Here is a 16,883-nt window from a genome sequence, read left to right as displayed (position 1 = left end):
GGACTGCCATCTATCACCCTAACTGCTGTGGGGAACCATTTTATTGTTAAGTGTATGTATATATTACCTTGCAAAATTAACATTTTAAACGTGGAGAAACTGTATATGATGGCCTTCCCAAGTACAGAAAGCCACTCCAAAGAAATAGAAAGGAAAAGTTTATTATAGCTAAGCAAATTCTATAAAATTGAAATAAAAGACTTCAGGCTTTGTTCCAAACAACAGTAACAGCATTTTAAGGAAGCTACGTGTTTTAGAGTAAATCAACAAGAGGTTCCATCCTCACTCGTACTTATCTGCCCGTGCAGGCCGGAACATCCCCTCTCCTTATCTCCCTGAGTCTCCACACAGGCAATGGTACCCCAGACTTTAAAATCAAGAAAGACTGGGAAAGCAAGTCTGAAAAAGCGTGATAATTATGTAATAACTACTGATTAATATGGTAAGATGAGAAGCAGTTAAACAATGGTTCTCAACCTGTGGGCTGTGACCCCCTCAGATATCATATAACAAATATCCAATATATCAGATACTTACATCGCAGTTCATAACCGTAGCAAAATTACAGTTATAAAGTAGCAATGAAATAATTCTATTGTTAGAGGTCGCTACAACATAAGATCACAGCAAAAGCTCACAAGAAGATGATGCATAGCCACAGAAACTAGGAAAGAATATTTATAATGTGGTCAAAATGCTAACAACAGATCTCTTCAGTACAGGAACATGATCTCTCAGCATACACCACAATTCCTAAATTAATCTGCGTTACATTCAGAACCCAGTATGTGAAACTGAATTTTGCCTTCTGAATTTTAAGTACAGGTTGACAAACCCTAAAATTTATCACCCAAGAGGCTGCCATGTTTGCCTTACATAATGCACAGACCTAACACAGAACTAGACCCACAAGTGTACACCCTCCATAGAGAAAACACGAATCTCCACCAGACCCAAGCACGTCAGCATGGAGCTAAACTATTATCACTATGGCTATTAAACCACCAACCACTAAACCGGGCCAGATCACGCCTTTCTTACAGAGCACTGAAAATACTAAATTATTTTTTAAGCTATTACAATAGTCCTAGAAAAGGGGGAGTTGAAGATCTCTCAAAGATAAAATATTAATTATATATGTACTATAAATGTGCAATTGTGTAGCTCTATACCTAAATATGCCATTGTGCCTGGATGAATATATATGTGTTTATGTGTATATGCACATGTGCATGTGTGTATACCTGTGTGCACATGTGTGCATATATGGGTGTGTAAATTCAAAAAATAAACTTACTTAGAATTATATAGAAAGAAATGAAGTTCCACTAGTGTCCAAGTGACATGCCTCATTTTTATTGAACTATTTCTACATACTAATGAAGCAAAATGGATGTTTTTAAAAACCAGAAACACTAGTGAACTGCCAGAAAACTTCACCATGCTTTATGAAAGTAAAAGAGAAAAGGGAAAAACTATTAAGGCTTTCACATGTTTTCTTCTATTATGATAGCCTCTGTATTATGACTGGCATTAGTAACTTCTAGTAAAAAAAAAAAAAAAACATTTCTACATAAGAAAAACATAACTTGGGACAAAGAGGAATTGCGGTCAGTGACCTGGAAACCCCAAGAGCTGATACTGCTTCTGTGACTGGCATTTGAGAAGGGTCTCCGATGCGGCCCACACTACTGGGTCACAGGGTCTCCCACATCAACCTCCAGAGTGGCCAGACCTAAACAACCACACAGAGCTCAAGAAGTCATTCTAAAATAGACTTCTCACTGGTTCATGCTTCCAGGGCCACAGAGAGAGCCTCCCTGCCTCCTGTGTAACTGTACTTCAACTCATTTCTAAGTTAATATCTGCTTTGTCCTGTTCTATTTTCCTTGTAGGAAAAAGACGTTTTGTACACAGCACGAAAGAATAAAAACTCAAAAATATTCACCTTATGTAATAAGGAGCTATCTGCCTTCATCACCACTGAAATTCATATACACCACCAAAGACTCAAAAATGATGCAAAATACTGATAAACGGTATCTCGGTCAGAGCAGGATATGGCTTGATTCTAAAGAGACAAACTGGGGGGTCGGGGACTTAGCTCAGTGGTAGAGCGCTTGCCTAGAAAGCATAAGGCCCTGGGTTCGGTCCCCAGCTCGGAAAAAAAGAACCAAAAAAAAAAAAAAAAAAAAAAAAAAAAAGAGAGAGACAAACTAACTGCAATCCGACGAGTCCTTCAATCAGACCAATAACGCTTTTCATTTCATTCCGTCCTGACTCTAGAAATCAAAGTCAAAATCAAAATGTAACGTAATTATCAAATTTATCTGACAAAAAGATAGAAATTAGTGAGGGTGTTGAAATGTTGAAAGCTAAAGAAAAATCTCATTCTGAAAATCCTTTTTCTCATGAAAAGATGGGGAAACAGTCACAGCAGCCGAGCCTTGCACATAGCAGTACACCTCCTACTGTGACACCTTAACCCTGTCATTTGACAAACACACAGGCGTTTGTACTGAACACATACAAAATGTGTAAATGAACACACACAAAATACATATACCTCAATGTCATTCAAAATACAGCTGCCCTTGGGAACTTAGAATAAAATGGTCACCAGACAAAACCAATCAGTCCTCAATGTTGGCCACTGAAATACTCATGAACAGTGTTTTATGGTCTGAAAAGAAGGTTCATTCTTTGGAACTGGGCTTCAGGAAGCCTATGAAAGCTGAGTGGTGGTGACACATGACTTTAATTCCAGCACTCAGGAGGCAGAGGCAGGTAGGGTTTCTTTGAATTCCTAGCCAGCCTTGTCTACAGAGTGAATTCCAGGCCAGCCAGGGCTACATACAGAAACTCTGACTCAATAAACTAACAAACAAACAAATACATAATCAACCTATGAAATGACATTAGATATGCCTAAAATATAGGTATGCCTAGGTATTATAACAAGCTTAATTAATAAAATAAACTTACCTTTTTCTGCTGCCTTTTGAAGGGCTTCTTCAATTCGGCAAAGTTCTTTCTGTTTAATATCCTGCAAGGACTTTTCTTCTTTCTCAGCATCATACTTAATACCTAAAGGCATATAGTTAATTCTCACAGAAAGAAATGAAATCATCAAACAAATGGAAAGCTTTAACCTTATTACAGTCATATGTTAACATTATTTTTATAAGACGAAAAAACACTTCTGTAAAAATAAACCTACAAAAACTTTACACATAAATTATTCCTATTCGTTTACAAACCTCACAAAGGAAAAAAGAAAGAAATCAGAAGAAGGAAGGTAGCTAAACACAGGACAGATGGAAAAGGTGGCTAAAAGAGAAATCAGACGACAGAAAATATGTCAGAATACTGCCTGAGTGGTAAAAGTTTTAGTATCTATAAAGAAGACTTAAGGGAGCTGAAGATATGGCACAGTGCTTTAGAGCATTTGCTGCTCTTGCACAGGACCCAAGTTCGGTTCCCAGCGCCCACATCAGGCAACTCAGATCCAGCTCCAGATCTAACAACCCTTCCTGCCTTGAAGGGAACCTGTACACATGTGGTGAGCATAAACTCACACAGGCACACACAAATACACATAAATAAATCTTTAAAATAACTAAAAGCTGGGTGTGGTGGTGCATGCCTTTGAGGGGCAGGTGGATCTCCAAATTCGAGGCCAGCCTAGTCTACAAAGTGAGTTCCAGGGCAGCCAGGGCTATACAGAGAAACCCTGCCTCAAAAAACAAGAAAGAAAAGAAGAAAAGAAGAAAGGGCAGGCAAGCAGGCCTCATCTGGGCCTCTATATTGACATCATCTGGAGTCGATGTAGATTGATAAAAATGTCTTCACAAAGTGTTCTGGGAATAATTAATAATCATAACATCATTGTTATCTGTAATCCTATATCCGATAATATATACTAGGAAAATAGAAAAAGTTAAATAGGGAGATTTTGAAGGAAATATAGTAGTAGATATATGAAGCTGCCATGATGAAAGGCAATATTTTTATGATGAACTAAAAAACTAATTTTAAGAGACAAAAAGGGAAATAATCACAATATCTTACAATAGCAAAAAAAAAAAAACAGTTAATTTTAGACTACTTCATGGGGAACAGTTTCACGTCACTGCAATGTCACTCTATGATTAGAATGTAAAACAACATACTTGCTCCAGGGACCACAAGCAGGTACAATCCTTCTAGGGTAGCAACCACTGCTTCTCCATAAAGGTTTTTCCAAGGAATCTTCAAAGTTAATTTATCTAAAGAAACATAATTTCCATCTTAAATCCTTACTTGACTGCTAAAGAAGATACAAATAAATTTCTCAATTTTTTTTCCCATGAAAAGTACAAAACTCACCAGGCATTTAGTATGTTTGCCACTCAGGAAAAAAGCGGAGGGGGGAATTCAATATTCAAAATGTATATTTTATACTTTCCAAACTTAATGATAGTTACCTGATTTGATATCTCAAGACCCTAAGGTAAGTCACACACCGCGATTTGGAAGAGGAAAAGGCAGCTCGGTGTCATTAGTCACCGAGGCCCAGCGAGGTCATCAGTGAGGATGCTGGAGCCAGAGCTCAGCGCTGCACACGCCCGAAGACTGCACACGCTTTCCAGCCGCACCAACAACTGAATCAGCACAGGCACTGTAAATACTGTCTGTGCAAATAGGAACCAAAGCAGCAGAGAGGTCCCTTCTCTTCTTTATGAATGGGGCAGCAGGTCAAACAGCCATCAGTGGAAGAGGCAGGACCTGAAGGCAAGGTGTGCTGTTTTACAATCACTATCATCGCCTTTCATGTTGCTGATGCTATAAAACTCAAATCTAACTTCCAAATGTGTACTTAAAAGTCCCTTAGAAGCAGGACAGACTTTCTCTCTTAGAAACAATGGTATTAGGCTGAGCATGGTGGTGCACACCTGTCATCCCAGCAGTTGGGAGTAGGAGGCAGGAGGATCCAGAGTTCAAAGCCAGACTCACTACACAGCAAGTTCCAGGTCGGCCTAATGACAGCCAGAAACAAGCCCATAAAAATACCCACCTTCAAGAACTGTGGGCCTAATATTCCTAACTCACTTGGTGTTACACAGGAGAGGCTACAATGGCAGAAGAGAAGGGAGATATGAATTCTGAAACAGACAAAACCATTTCAGGGCCATTTCTTATCTTTTTCCAGTCTCCAGAGCCCCTCCTTCCAAGGCTACAAGAGCTAATGTGCCAGTCAGCTGTCAGGACTGCTACACATCTGTCCTAGCCTTCCTACACCTGAAGTTTCCCATGTTCCAAAAATAAAATATCTTCCTCCACTAGAATTTTTACTATATATATTGTTTGTGTGTGTGGTTGTTTGGGTAGCATGTATGTCTGCGGAAGCCGGAGGGTGCTGGATCCCCTGTAACTGGAGTTGAGATACGAGCTGCCATGTGAGTGTCAGTCTTCTGCAAGAGCAGTCAGTGCCCTTCACTGAGGAACCTTCTCTCTAGTCCCCTTCACCATAATTTTGATAAATAATGACATTAGGTCAGTGCTGCTAGCAAGACTTATTAGAAAAGAATCTGTGACTCACTCATGGATATGAACAACTAAGTCATGTGACCAGCATCATGGGTGTATTTAAAGAACGGTGCTCAACATTCAAACAATTTGATACAACAAACTGAAAGGAAATAAAATAATGTTCTACAAGAGAGAATATTCTGGAGAACTGAATAGCTATATAACTATGTCAGTTTTGTGTGGATATATAGTCCAGGTATAAAATATCAAATTATTTCTGCAATAAAATTTTCATTTCTCAGGGGCGAGAGAGATGGTCAGTGGTTAGGCTAAGCACACTTAATGCTCTTTCATGGGGTCCGAGCTCAGTTCCCAGCACCCACGTCAGGTGGATGGCGAATGCCTGTAACTCCAACCCCAAGGCCATCTGAGCTCCCAGGCACCCCTGGCCTGATGCACACCAATACAATTTAAACTAATAACACTTTTTAAATTTCAATTTCTCTTCAGTTTTCAAAGCTGTTGGGTTTCTTATATGGCTTCCATGTCAGAGTTGCCTATTAATATCATCAGTATACTTTTGGATCACTTCTAATTCTTGTGGTTTTATAGTGAGTACTGCCTATATTTACAACGGATAATGCATACATGGAACTTGATGACCTCCTAACAAGGCAATTCCCTTCTTAGTGAGTATAAGGTCAAAACCACAGGCAATTCCCCTTTAACAGGAGCACTGAGCAGCACTGGGAGAGCACTCAGCCATTGCTGGTAGCACTGCAAACTCATATAGTCACTATGGAAGTTAGTGTGGCTGTTCCACAGGAAAATGGGAACTGATTTACCTCAAAATCCAGCTATACCACTCTTGGGCATATAATTCTTCATCCTACCACAAGGACACTTGCTCAACCATGTTCATTTCTGATCTACTCACAGTAGTCAGAACCTGGAAACAACCTAAATATCCTTCAACAGAAGAATGAATAAGGAAAAGTGGTACACTGCAAAATAAGAGTGTTACTGAGCCACTAAAAAAAGGAAAGAAAGAAAGAAAATCCCAGGTAATTCAATGAAACTGGAAAAAAATCATGCTGGGTAAGGTATCTCAAACACAGAAAGACAAATATGACATGCATTGATTTATATGCAGACATTAGCTGTTAAGTCATTGATAACCAAGCTTCAATCTGTAGAACCACATAGGTTAGGGATAGGTTAGGTACTAAGAGACTAGAGGGAACAAATAGATCTCATTAGGAGAGGGAAATAGAATAGATAGTTATGGATGGATGCAGAAGACTGGTCTGAGAAGATCAAGTAAGGAGGGGTAGGGGAGGGGGAGTTGAGGGAGGGAATACAAGGAGAGACAGCCAAAATAAAGGGCCACTAAATAGGCATTATGGGAACTAACACAGTAGCAGCTTACACACACACACACACATATACATATACATATACATATACATATACATATACATATACATATACATATACATATATAGATAGAGAGAGAGAGAGAGAGAGAGAGATCTCAAAATGAAATGGTCAAATAATGGAGGAGACAAACCTCAACTGGTCATCACTTGTTACCAAATGAAGCTTCCAGTACCGAGATTGGGTTACATCTAATTGAGTTGTTGGCCAAAGAGGTCCCAGGGGAATCCCCAAACAACCCAGGCTATTACCAAAACTACCAGTTATTCTCCACAAACTGATGGCAAGTCCCCATTACTAAAGATAACACCTACACAACTCGCTAAGTATAGAGAAGTCGAGTTGATCCCTATTAGAGCCCTCACCCCTATATTTAAGTCTTTGGTAAAGGAATACTCTGCATTCTCCCAAAGGAGAAACATGAATACAAACCCACCCACAAACCCTTTTATCCATAATGCTATCCTGTCTGCAAGATAAGCTAGGGCGATAGTGGCACAGCGCTGTGGGAGTGAGCAGCCAACATTTTATTTGACTTAGGGCACACTCCACAAGATGGAAACCATACCCAACGTTTGGAGGAGCAAGCACCTGAGACTAGATAGCCCAGGGTCCTAGGGGAAAACCAAATACTACTGCTCTAGATGGTAATGATGACGATAAATGTAGCAATAAAGTAAGTCTTCGTGACAGTCTGCTACACTCGTAGACCAGTGCCTTGCCCAGCCCTCAGGAAAGCTTCCTCCTGCAGCAGATGGGAGCAAACACAGAGACCCGCAGCCAGACATCATGCAGAGAGCAAGAGACCCTGGAATGCTCAGCCCTAAATGGGATGCCGCCATCACATCCCTTCCCTCAGGACTCAAGTGACCCTGAGGAAGAGGTGGCCAGTGTAAGAGCCAGAAAGGAGGGAAGGCATCAAGGAAGCAAAGCCTTCCAATCAAAAAGGTTCATGTGGACTCACAGAGACTGAGGAGGCACACGCAGGGCCTGCAAGGGTCTGCACCAGGTCCTCTGCATACATATTATAGATTGCACTTTAGTGTTTTCATGGGATTCCTGAACATGCAAATGAGTGGGTCTCTGATTCTTGTGGTGCTTTCTCTTGGGTTCTTTTCCTTGTTTTGTCCAATTCAGACATGTTACGTTCTTTATGTGTTATATTAGATCAGTATAGTAATATATTATTACTCTTCAGAAGCTTGTTCACTTTCTAACGAGAGACAGAGAGAGCAGATTGGCACGGAAGGGGAGATGGGAACTGGTGGTTTAGAGGAAGAGGAAATGGTAATAAGGATCTACTATGTGAGAAAAAACTATTTTCAATAAAAGGAGGTGGTGGGGAGATGCTAAAGTGCTAAAAGATAAAGCCCTAAAATTGGCAGAGGAGTGACTGAAAAATCTAGCAGTAAACTGTAGAAGAGGAGTGCATACATCATTAAGTCAAATTCTAGAGTAACAGTAACCCATCTGGAGCTGCACTTTAGACAGATGACTGAGTGGGTGGATGGGTGATGGATGGATAGATAGATGATAGATGATAGATAGATGATAGATAGATAGATAGATGATAGATAGATAGATAGATAGATAGATAGATAGATAGACAGACAGACAGATAATAAATGGCAGATAACTGATAGATCAGGTCCCATGAACTATTTAGGAGAGTTCTGCAGGTAAAATTTCCTATTGATAATTTCTCCAGCAAACGTGTATGCTGAGTTATGGAAAATGGGTAAGTTTGGCTGCAAAGAAGGAGACTTCGTACTTACCCACGCACACGATCCATACCACACTGCTGCATAATACATCAAGTGAAGATGAGTGAGCGAACAGGAGGACTTCATTTAAGTCTACATCACAGTGTTTTAAAACCGTATGGCTTTCACAGATATAGAGACTGTAAGGAAACTTTGGAAATGGAGGTGTTTTACGTAGTAAACCCAAAGCCTGGAGGTAACGACTATTCTCTATCTCCTTGGTTTTTATAAAGTAGATATGTATTTGATGTTCAGGCTTAGAGCTCGGAAACTAAGATAAACCAAAAACTTCCCACATTTCTGGTGAAGCCTAGAAGACTTCTCGGGTTAAACAGTACAGGCAAAATGAACTCTACAGAGAACTAAGCAACTCAATGGAGAGTGACGTACTCACCAATCTGGCCAGCCTTGACTTTGAAAGGAACATCCAATTCACTCTTCGGAAGGAAGACAAAAATTAAAGGACATCTTTATGCAGCCCCCAAATCCCCATGCACATCAATGATAGAACTGATTAACTCATGGCTATGACTGCTTCACTAAATGGTAGTTTTGCATAAAGAAGTTTCAGAGAAGCAACATTATAAACAGGAAAAACAGAAGATGGTTTATAAGGAAAGTAATTACATAAACTGGGTATTTTATTTTAATAAATGAAACAGATGGACACTGTTTACCTGAAATACAAGAAGAACAGAGTCCATGCACGTAAGTCGGCTAAAAACAATCACTGAATAATTCTCTCAGATAATTTTTAGCAAATGAGCAAACAAAACCCCTGAAAAGGAAGGCTCTAACATACTATTTACCAAACTAGCATTTTTCTTAACAAATTATACACACCAACAAAATAATAATAAATTTTGCCTTATCTGGACTCCTGGGTACTAAACCATAACTCTCCTTCATAATGATTGCTACACTTTAATGGTCAGCAGGGACTTTCTATTAGGTGTTATTTAACACATACACTTTCTGCCTAATATTGTATAACATACAGGAATACTGGGAATATTTCAACACTGAACTACAATACTGTAGGTTATGATTGGCTAAGAATCCATTCTCATGATCATACAACTCTACAAACACTCTAGGTGCAGAGGAACAGGACACAATACCTTTGACAAAAGAATTGGCAGAAGTAAGGACTCTGTTCCCCAGGGGTCAGGAAAAGTATATTCAACATAAGCCACTTAGTAAGTGCTGTCCCAGGCTCACTTTCTGTTCTCTTGGAATAATTTAATGAGGACTATAGTTCCCATTTCCAAGTAAAACTTCAGGCTAGGGACACAGTACAGTGTAATAGCATCAGCCCAACACACAGAGACACAAGGTTTCATCTACAGAACTACCAATCAACCAATCAATAAAACCTCACTAATTTGGTTAAACTGTGAGAGAGGGCTAGTTCTCACTAATGAAGTCTATAAATTATGAAGTAACTGATTACACTTAATTTTAATAGAACTCAGATTATGCTGATAGTTCATCCTGTCTCTTGGGGATGGTCATGAAAACCGTTCTCATTGTTGTATTTATACTTATTTTCTTATAAAATCTTCTCATACTGACTCTAACCTCTAGCATGCCACATAAACACAGGGAAGGATGGTTAGGATGTGAGTATTTCTAATGTACCAGGATCTTTTTCCCATCTTGGCTAGGCCAAGGTGGGCTCTGCTACTGAGCCACTGTGCATAGTAAGAAACTGAAACAGAGAAATAAGAAAGTCTAGCACGAGCTGGTAATCTCAGCATTCGGGAAATGGAAGGAGGAGGATCGGGAATTCAAGGTGAGCCTCAGCTATGTAGTGAATCTGAGCTAAAGTTGTCTACATGAGACTGTCTAAATGGGGGGAAAAAGAAGCATATATCCATATACGCACACGCACACACACAAGCACATGTGGGAAATCTAAAGTGTGGTGAATAAACCTTAAGTGACATTGTAGATGGCAGTTTGCATTCCAGGTTAAACGTAACCTCATTGGTCGGGAGGGTGAGTGCTGCTTTGCTTTTAGCTCAACAGCAAATGATGCAAATTCCACACTAAAGCTAAGTGTAAGTCCCTCCTTACACCTTACCGTTCCCTCAATACTCTATGGCTAGCGTGTCCCTACACTGCTCCACACCCCTCAATCACTGCTTAGCACCAAGTGCCTGGAAAATACATACAGATAATTCTGAAGAAAAATATTTCCGTAAGAGAAACAGAGACAGCAAAGCTATACAATCAAATGAATTCCATTTTGGGGAAAAAAAATTGATCATTGCAGGGGAAACTGTAAATCTTTAATCTCATGATTTCCAATGACAAATAGTTAAATAAAGAACCCTGCTTGGAGTGACTCAGTCACTTTATCTGGTACCTGGTACAGATACCTAGTAACCAAACGTTTCTAAGAGCTTGCCAAATTCGCCGAGTTATTAAGCATAATTTAAAAAATAATAACCCTTACCAGAGCATTTTCTTTTATCTGCAGATTATCTAAAGCCACATTACCTGAAAGAAAAAAAGGGGGGGGGTGACAAGAAACATGACATTAATACAACCATTAGTATAACGTGTTACATCGATCCAAAACCAAGACCGCAGTGCTAGAGCTAAGAACACAGATAGAAGACTGTGGGGACTCAAGGTCCAGCAGGGAGCACAGGCCAGAGCACACCTGCATTACAGAACAAAACAACGAGGGACATGGGAGAATGTCTGTGGTGGAGTGTTTTCTAAAACGCTGCACACCGTCCCGACTTTTAAAATAACTTTAAAAACTATCTACGCACGTGTATATGCCTAACACCGACAAACAGAAACCAAATAAACACTAAACACAAATGACAGCACAATGTCTCTCGTACAAACAGTACGTGTTTCGTGTGTATAAGCATTTTTTTTCTAAAGCACATTGTTGAAAAACAGAGAAGCGATAAGAACGCCCCGGGAATGGACAGAAAGTACCCCAGCTTTGTACTTAGAAAGAGGAAAGAACGAGACTGTTAGGCAGCCTCCGCGGGGCAGCTGGAAAGGACCTAAACTCTGAAATACCAGATATGGCAGTACATGTCTGTGATTTACACTTAACAGGAGGTTACGTCTGAGACATTAATTTGAGGCCAGGATGAGCTAAACAGTGAATTCCAAGCCAGCCTGGTCTATACAGAAATACCCTCTCCCAAAAATCATACAAACATACATACATATCTACCTAAAATAAGTAGTAACTTCCATGCCAAACACAGTAAAGGCACAGAGGCCATCACAGTAAAGGCACAGGGGCCATCACAGTAAAGGCAGAGGCCATCACAGTGAAGGCAGAGGCCATCACAGTAAAGGCAGAGGCCATCACAGTAAAGGCAAATTTTGGAGCCAGAATAGAAAGAATGGTACCACTACCAAACACAAAAATCATCAGGTAATCCTACAAGATGGACATGTATTCAGTATGTGGAAGAACAGTGTGTGTGTGTGTGTGTGTGTGTGTGTGTGTGTGTGTGTGTGTGTGTGTAGAGGTGTCTGCATGCATGTCTATGCACCACACACAGTGTCTATGGCGGCCATAAGAGGGCACCAAATTCCCTAAATCTGGAGTTACAGACAGCTGTCATGTGGATGCCGGGTATTGAACTTTTCTAAGAGCAGCCACAGTGCTATTGACCTCTAGCCCACTGAATCATTCTTATGACGCACAATCTCTAAAGTTACAGAAGTGGAGACAGCTCTGCGTTTAACCATATGCTGATGTCTTACACACACTACAACCGAGGCCTTACTGGAGTCATCAGAAGGAATCTGCACAGAACACCCCTTTTTAGTCCTTCAGAGACTTTATAACAAGCTCCACGGTCAACACAGAGCCCAAACCTGCTCATGAGCTCTGACTGTTCCACCCAGAGACTCTCACTGTCACCAGAAGTACTCAGATCATCCACACTGAGAGTGACAGTACTGTGTGTAGCACACAGATGTGATCAGATATGAACTTGTACATGTTGATAGACACAGGGCTGCTTCTACTGAAGTAAGCTGTGGTCTACAAGGAAGGAACAGGGATTGATTGATCAATAACCTGCCAGCGTGGAGAACAAAGTCCCCCCCCCCACCTTGGAATCAGATCTTTATTTTCATAAGATAAAGCAATGTTATAAAAAAATAGAAGGGAAGAGTATAATTAACTTCACAGTGGCTATACTTCCAGTTAATTGAGGCTAAAACTTTAGGAGAAAAAGAAATTTCACATGTTTAAGTCCCTGAACCTAAATTCATTACTTTAATTAATGTGATTAGAGTCTTTTAAGCTCTACCACTTTATTCCCGTGTCCAATGCAGAACTCAATCAAAAAGTTTAAAAGGCCCCAACATTGTGCTAGCTTAGTCACAGAACAACAAAGACATTCCAAAGTTTCACTGCTTAGGCAGTTGACTCTTACTTGTTCTTTTCTTTTTTCTTCCATTTTTATTAAACTGGGTATTTCTTATTTACATTTCAAATGTTATTCCCTTTCCCAGTTTCCTGTCATCAGTCCTCCCCCTCCCCTTCTATATCGGTGTTCCCCTCCCTATCCAACCCCCATTTACACCCCCCCCAACAATCCCCTACACTGGGAATCAAACCTTGGCAGGACCAAGGGCATCCCCTTCCACTGGTGCTCTTACTAGGCTATTCACTGCTACCTATGAGGTTGGAGTCCAGGGTCAGTCCATGTATAGAGCTTAGTCCCTGGAAGCTCTAGTTGGTTGACACTGTTTTTCTTATGGGGTCCCAAGCCCCTTCAGCTCTTTCAGTCCTTTCTCTGATTCCTTCAACGGGGGTCCCATTCTCAGTTCAGTGGTTTGCTGCTGGCATTCATCTCTGTATTTGACATATTCTGGCTGTGTCTCTCAGGAGAGATCTACATCCGGTCCCTGTCAGCCTGCACTTCTTAGCTTCATCCATCTTATCTAGTTTTGGTGGCTGTATATGTATGGGCCACATGTGAGGCAGGCTCTGAATGGGTGTTCCTTCAGTCTCTGCTCTAAACTTTGCCTCCCTATTTCCTCCTATGGATATTTTTTTTTCCCTTTCAAAGGAGTGAAGCATCCACATTTCGGTCCTCCTTCTTGAGTTTCATGTGGTCTATGCATCTTGGGTAATTTGAGCGTTTGGGCTAATATCCTCTTATCAATGAGTGCATACCATGTGTGTTTTTCTGTGATTGGGTTACCTCACTCTGGATGATATTTTCTAGTTCCATCCATTTGCCTATGAATTTCATAAAGTCATTGTTTTTGATAGCTGCATAGTACTCCATTGTGTAGATGTACCACATTTTCTGTATCCATTCCTCTGTTGAAGGGCATCTGGGATCTTTCCAGCTTCTGGCTATTATAAATAAGGTTGCTATGAACATAGTGGAGTATGTGTCTTTGTTTTATATTGGAGCATCTTTTGGGTATATGCCCAAGAGAGGTATAATTGGGTCCTCAGGTAGTGCAATGTCCAATTTTCTGAGGACCCTCCAGACTGAATTCGAGAGAGGTTGTACCAGTTTGCAATCCCACCAACAATGGAGGACTGTTCCTCTTTCTCCACATCCTCGCCAGCATCTGCTGTCACCTGAGTTTTTGATCTTACTCATTCTGACTGGTGTGAAGTGGAATCTCAGGGTTGTTTTAATTTGCATTTCCCTGATGACTAAGGATGTTGATCATTTTAGGTGCTTCTCAGCCATTCAATATTCCTCAGCTGTGAATTCTTTGTTTAGCTCTGTACCCCATTTTTTAATAAGGTTATTTGGCTCTCTGGAGTCAAACTTCATGAGTTCTTTGTATATTTTGGATATGAGCCCTCTATCAGTTGTAAGATTGGTAAAGATCTTTTCCCAATCTGTTGGTTGCCGTTTTGTCCTAACCACAGTGTCCTTTGCCTTACAGAAGCTTTGCAACTTTATGAGATCCCATTTGTCGATTCTTGATCTTAGAGCATTAGGCATTGGTGTTCTGTTCAGGAAATTTTCTCTAGTGCACATATGTTCGAGACTCTTCCCCACTTTTTCTTCTATTAGTTTGAGTGTATCCGGTTTGATGTGGAGGTCCTTGATCCACTTGGACTTAAGCTTTGTACATGGTGATAAGAATGGATCGATTTTCATTCTTCTACATGCTGACCTCCAGTTGAACCAGCACCATTTGTTGAAAATGCTATCTTTTTTCCATTGGATGGTTTTGGCTCCTTTGTCAAAACTCAAGTGACCATGGGTGTGTGGGTTCATTTCTGGGTCTTCAACCCTATTCCATGGGTCTATCTGCCTGTCTCTGTACCAATACCATACAGTTTTTATCACTATTGCTCTGTAATACTGCTTGAGGTCAGGGATGGTGACTTCCCCAGAAGTCCTTTTATTGTTGGGGATAGTTTTAGCTATCCTGGGTTTTTTGCTACTCCAAATGAATTTGCAAATTGTTCTTTCTAACTCTCTTAAGAATTGGATTGGAATTTTGATGGGGACTGCATTGAATCTGTAGATTGCTTTTGGCAAAGTGGTCATCTTTACTATACTAATCCTGCCAATCCATGAGCATGGGAGATCTTTCCATCTTCTGGGATCTTCCTCAATTTCTTTCTTCAGAGACTTGAAGTTCTTATCATACAGATCTTTCACTTGTTTGGTTAGAGTCACACCAAGGTATTTTATATTATTTGGGACTATTATGAAGTATGAGCAGGCCTAGCTATTCTTTGTTAGTTTTATGTGTCTGACAGTGAAGTGGGTATTAGATATGGGTCTATCTGCCTGTCTCTGTACCAGCCAGATAGATTTCTTTCTCAGTCTAAGAACGAAGTTTTAAAAAGTATTTTACAACCTGACAGAATATTGATGATTACTGTTGGTGGGACAAACATGGCTTTCAATTAACCATTTTAGTATTTTCTAGTTTTTATAATTTTCATGTATTACTTCTAATTAAAATCATGACACAAAAGAAGGGGAAATGAAGAAATAAAAAATAAAACAATGGTAAGTTCTGAAGTCGGTTTGGCTCAGCATTTGGATATGACTTCTTCCCATATCTAATACTCACTTCACTGTCAGACACATAAAACTAACAAAGAATAGCTAGGCCTGCTCATACTTCCTGGATAAATGACATAAAAGGTAGCCATAGCTCTGTGGCTGTTTGCACTAAGGGAGGAGCCACTAGTCCAGTAAAAAGAAAGGGAGGGAAATCAGCAGCTTGCAGATTAGCAGAGGCCCGGGGAATGGGGGAAAGTGCATTTGTCCCTCAGTCACCAGTGCCCTTGCGAGGTGAGGCACCAGCCAACTCAGTAACAGCAAGGCGCACTGCTCTGCCAGGCACAGGGGCGTCCGTCCCATTCCATGGCCAAGAATGTAGAAACTTCCATTTAAATCATTTGTAAGATTGAGACATATCGACCTAAAAATCAACTATTTCATACTGAACTGAGTACTGGAAAAATAAAGTCACTCCGAACACACAGAAGTAACCTTCCTATTTAGCCAGCTTACCAGAGATAAGAACACTCAGAGGCCACAGGGGGGAAAAATGAAGAATCAATATTCATGTCTTATCATAAAAATAAAGAAAAGAAACCAGGTCAGGAGGGTGAATGATGGGAGGTAGACACGCTACACTGTGCCAGCAAGGAAAACAGGAAGGCCAGACATGCCATCAGGTGGCACTTCACCTCAAGTCCACAGACACGCAATGTAGGAGAGAGGCAGGTAAGGAGCTCTGTGAAATGACCTCTGGTGCACACTAGCAGGACTGAAGGATCTGGGTGAGAAGTGGGGTATAAGAATCCAGCTTTGAAGGAGACCTCACTTGCTGTTCATGAGGAAGCTACAGGCATTTTACTCTGAGCTCATGGTGGGAAGAGTTACACAGGGAGCTCCGGAACCAACGCCAAAGGGTATCTCAACATGTTAAACCTGAATCAGAATGCATGAAATAATCTTTGCTAATGAATTAAAGATAGAAATGAAATCAAGCCCATTAAATTAACAAGTAACACCATCTTTAAAAAAGGAAACAGTTGTTAAATTAGAAGAAACAACCAAATTAATGTAATGAATAAAAAGTAGAGAGGCTGGAGAGATGGCTCAGTGGTTAAGAACACTTGCTACTCTTGTAGAAGACCCAAGTTCAGTTCCCAGAACCCACTCGGAGCAG

The 16,883-nt window shown here is 40.5% G+C and overlaps 1 protein-coding gene across 4 annotated transcripts in view; it reads right to left on the bottom strand.

Moving 5' to 3' along the window:
- The window catches only part of Vps13c (vacuolar protein sorting 13 homolog C), a 173,511-nt gene that overhangs the window by 147,964 nt on the left and 8,664 nt on the right, over positions 1-16,883 (bottom strand). For all 4 annotated transcript variants that reach the window (XM_056984521.2, XM_056984523.2, XM_063266344.1 and 1 more), the window contains exons 2-5: positions 11,173-11,216; positions 9,106-9,148; positions 4,173-4,268; positions 2,986-3,087 (exon numbers count right to left, since the gene is read on the bottom strand). In XM_056984521.2, the coding sequence (XP_056840501.1) occupies positions 2,986-3,087; positions 4,173-4,268; positions 9,106-9,148; positions 11,173-11,216 (285 nt within the window). The remainder of the gene's footprint in view (positions 1-2,985; positions 3,088-4,172; positions 4,269-9,105; positions 9,149-11,172; positions 11,217-16,883) is intronic.

The sequence above is a fragment of the Rattus norvegicus genome, chromosome 8 (assembly GCF_036323735.1).
Source record: "Rattus norvegicus strain BN/NHsdMcwi chromosome 8, GRCr8, whole genome shotgun sequence".
NCBI classification, from domain to species: Eukaryota; Metazoa; Chordata; class Mammalia; order Rodentia; family Muridae; genus Rattus; species Rattus norvegicus.
The sequence above is the reverse complement of the archived record's forward strand: the minus strand, read 5'-3'. Positions and strand labels throughout refer to the sequence as shown.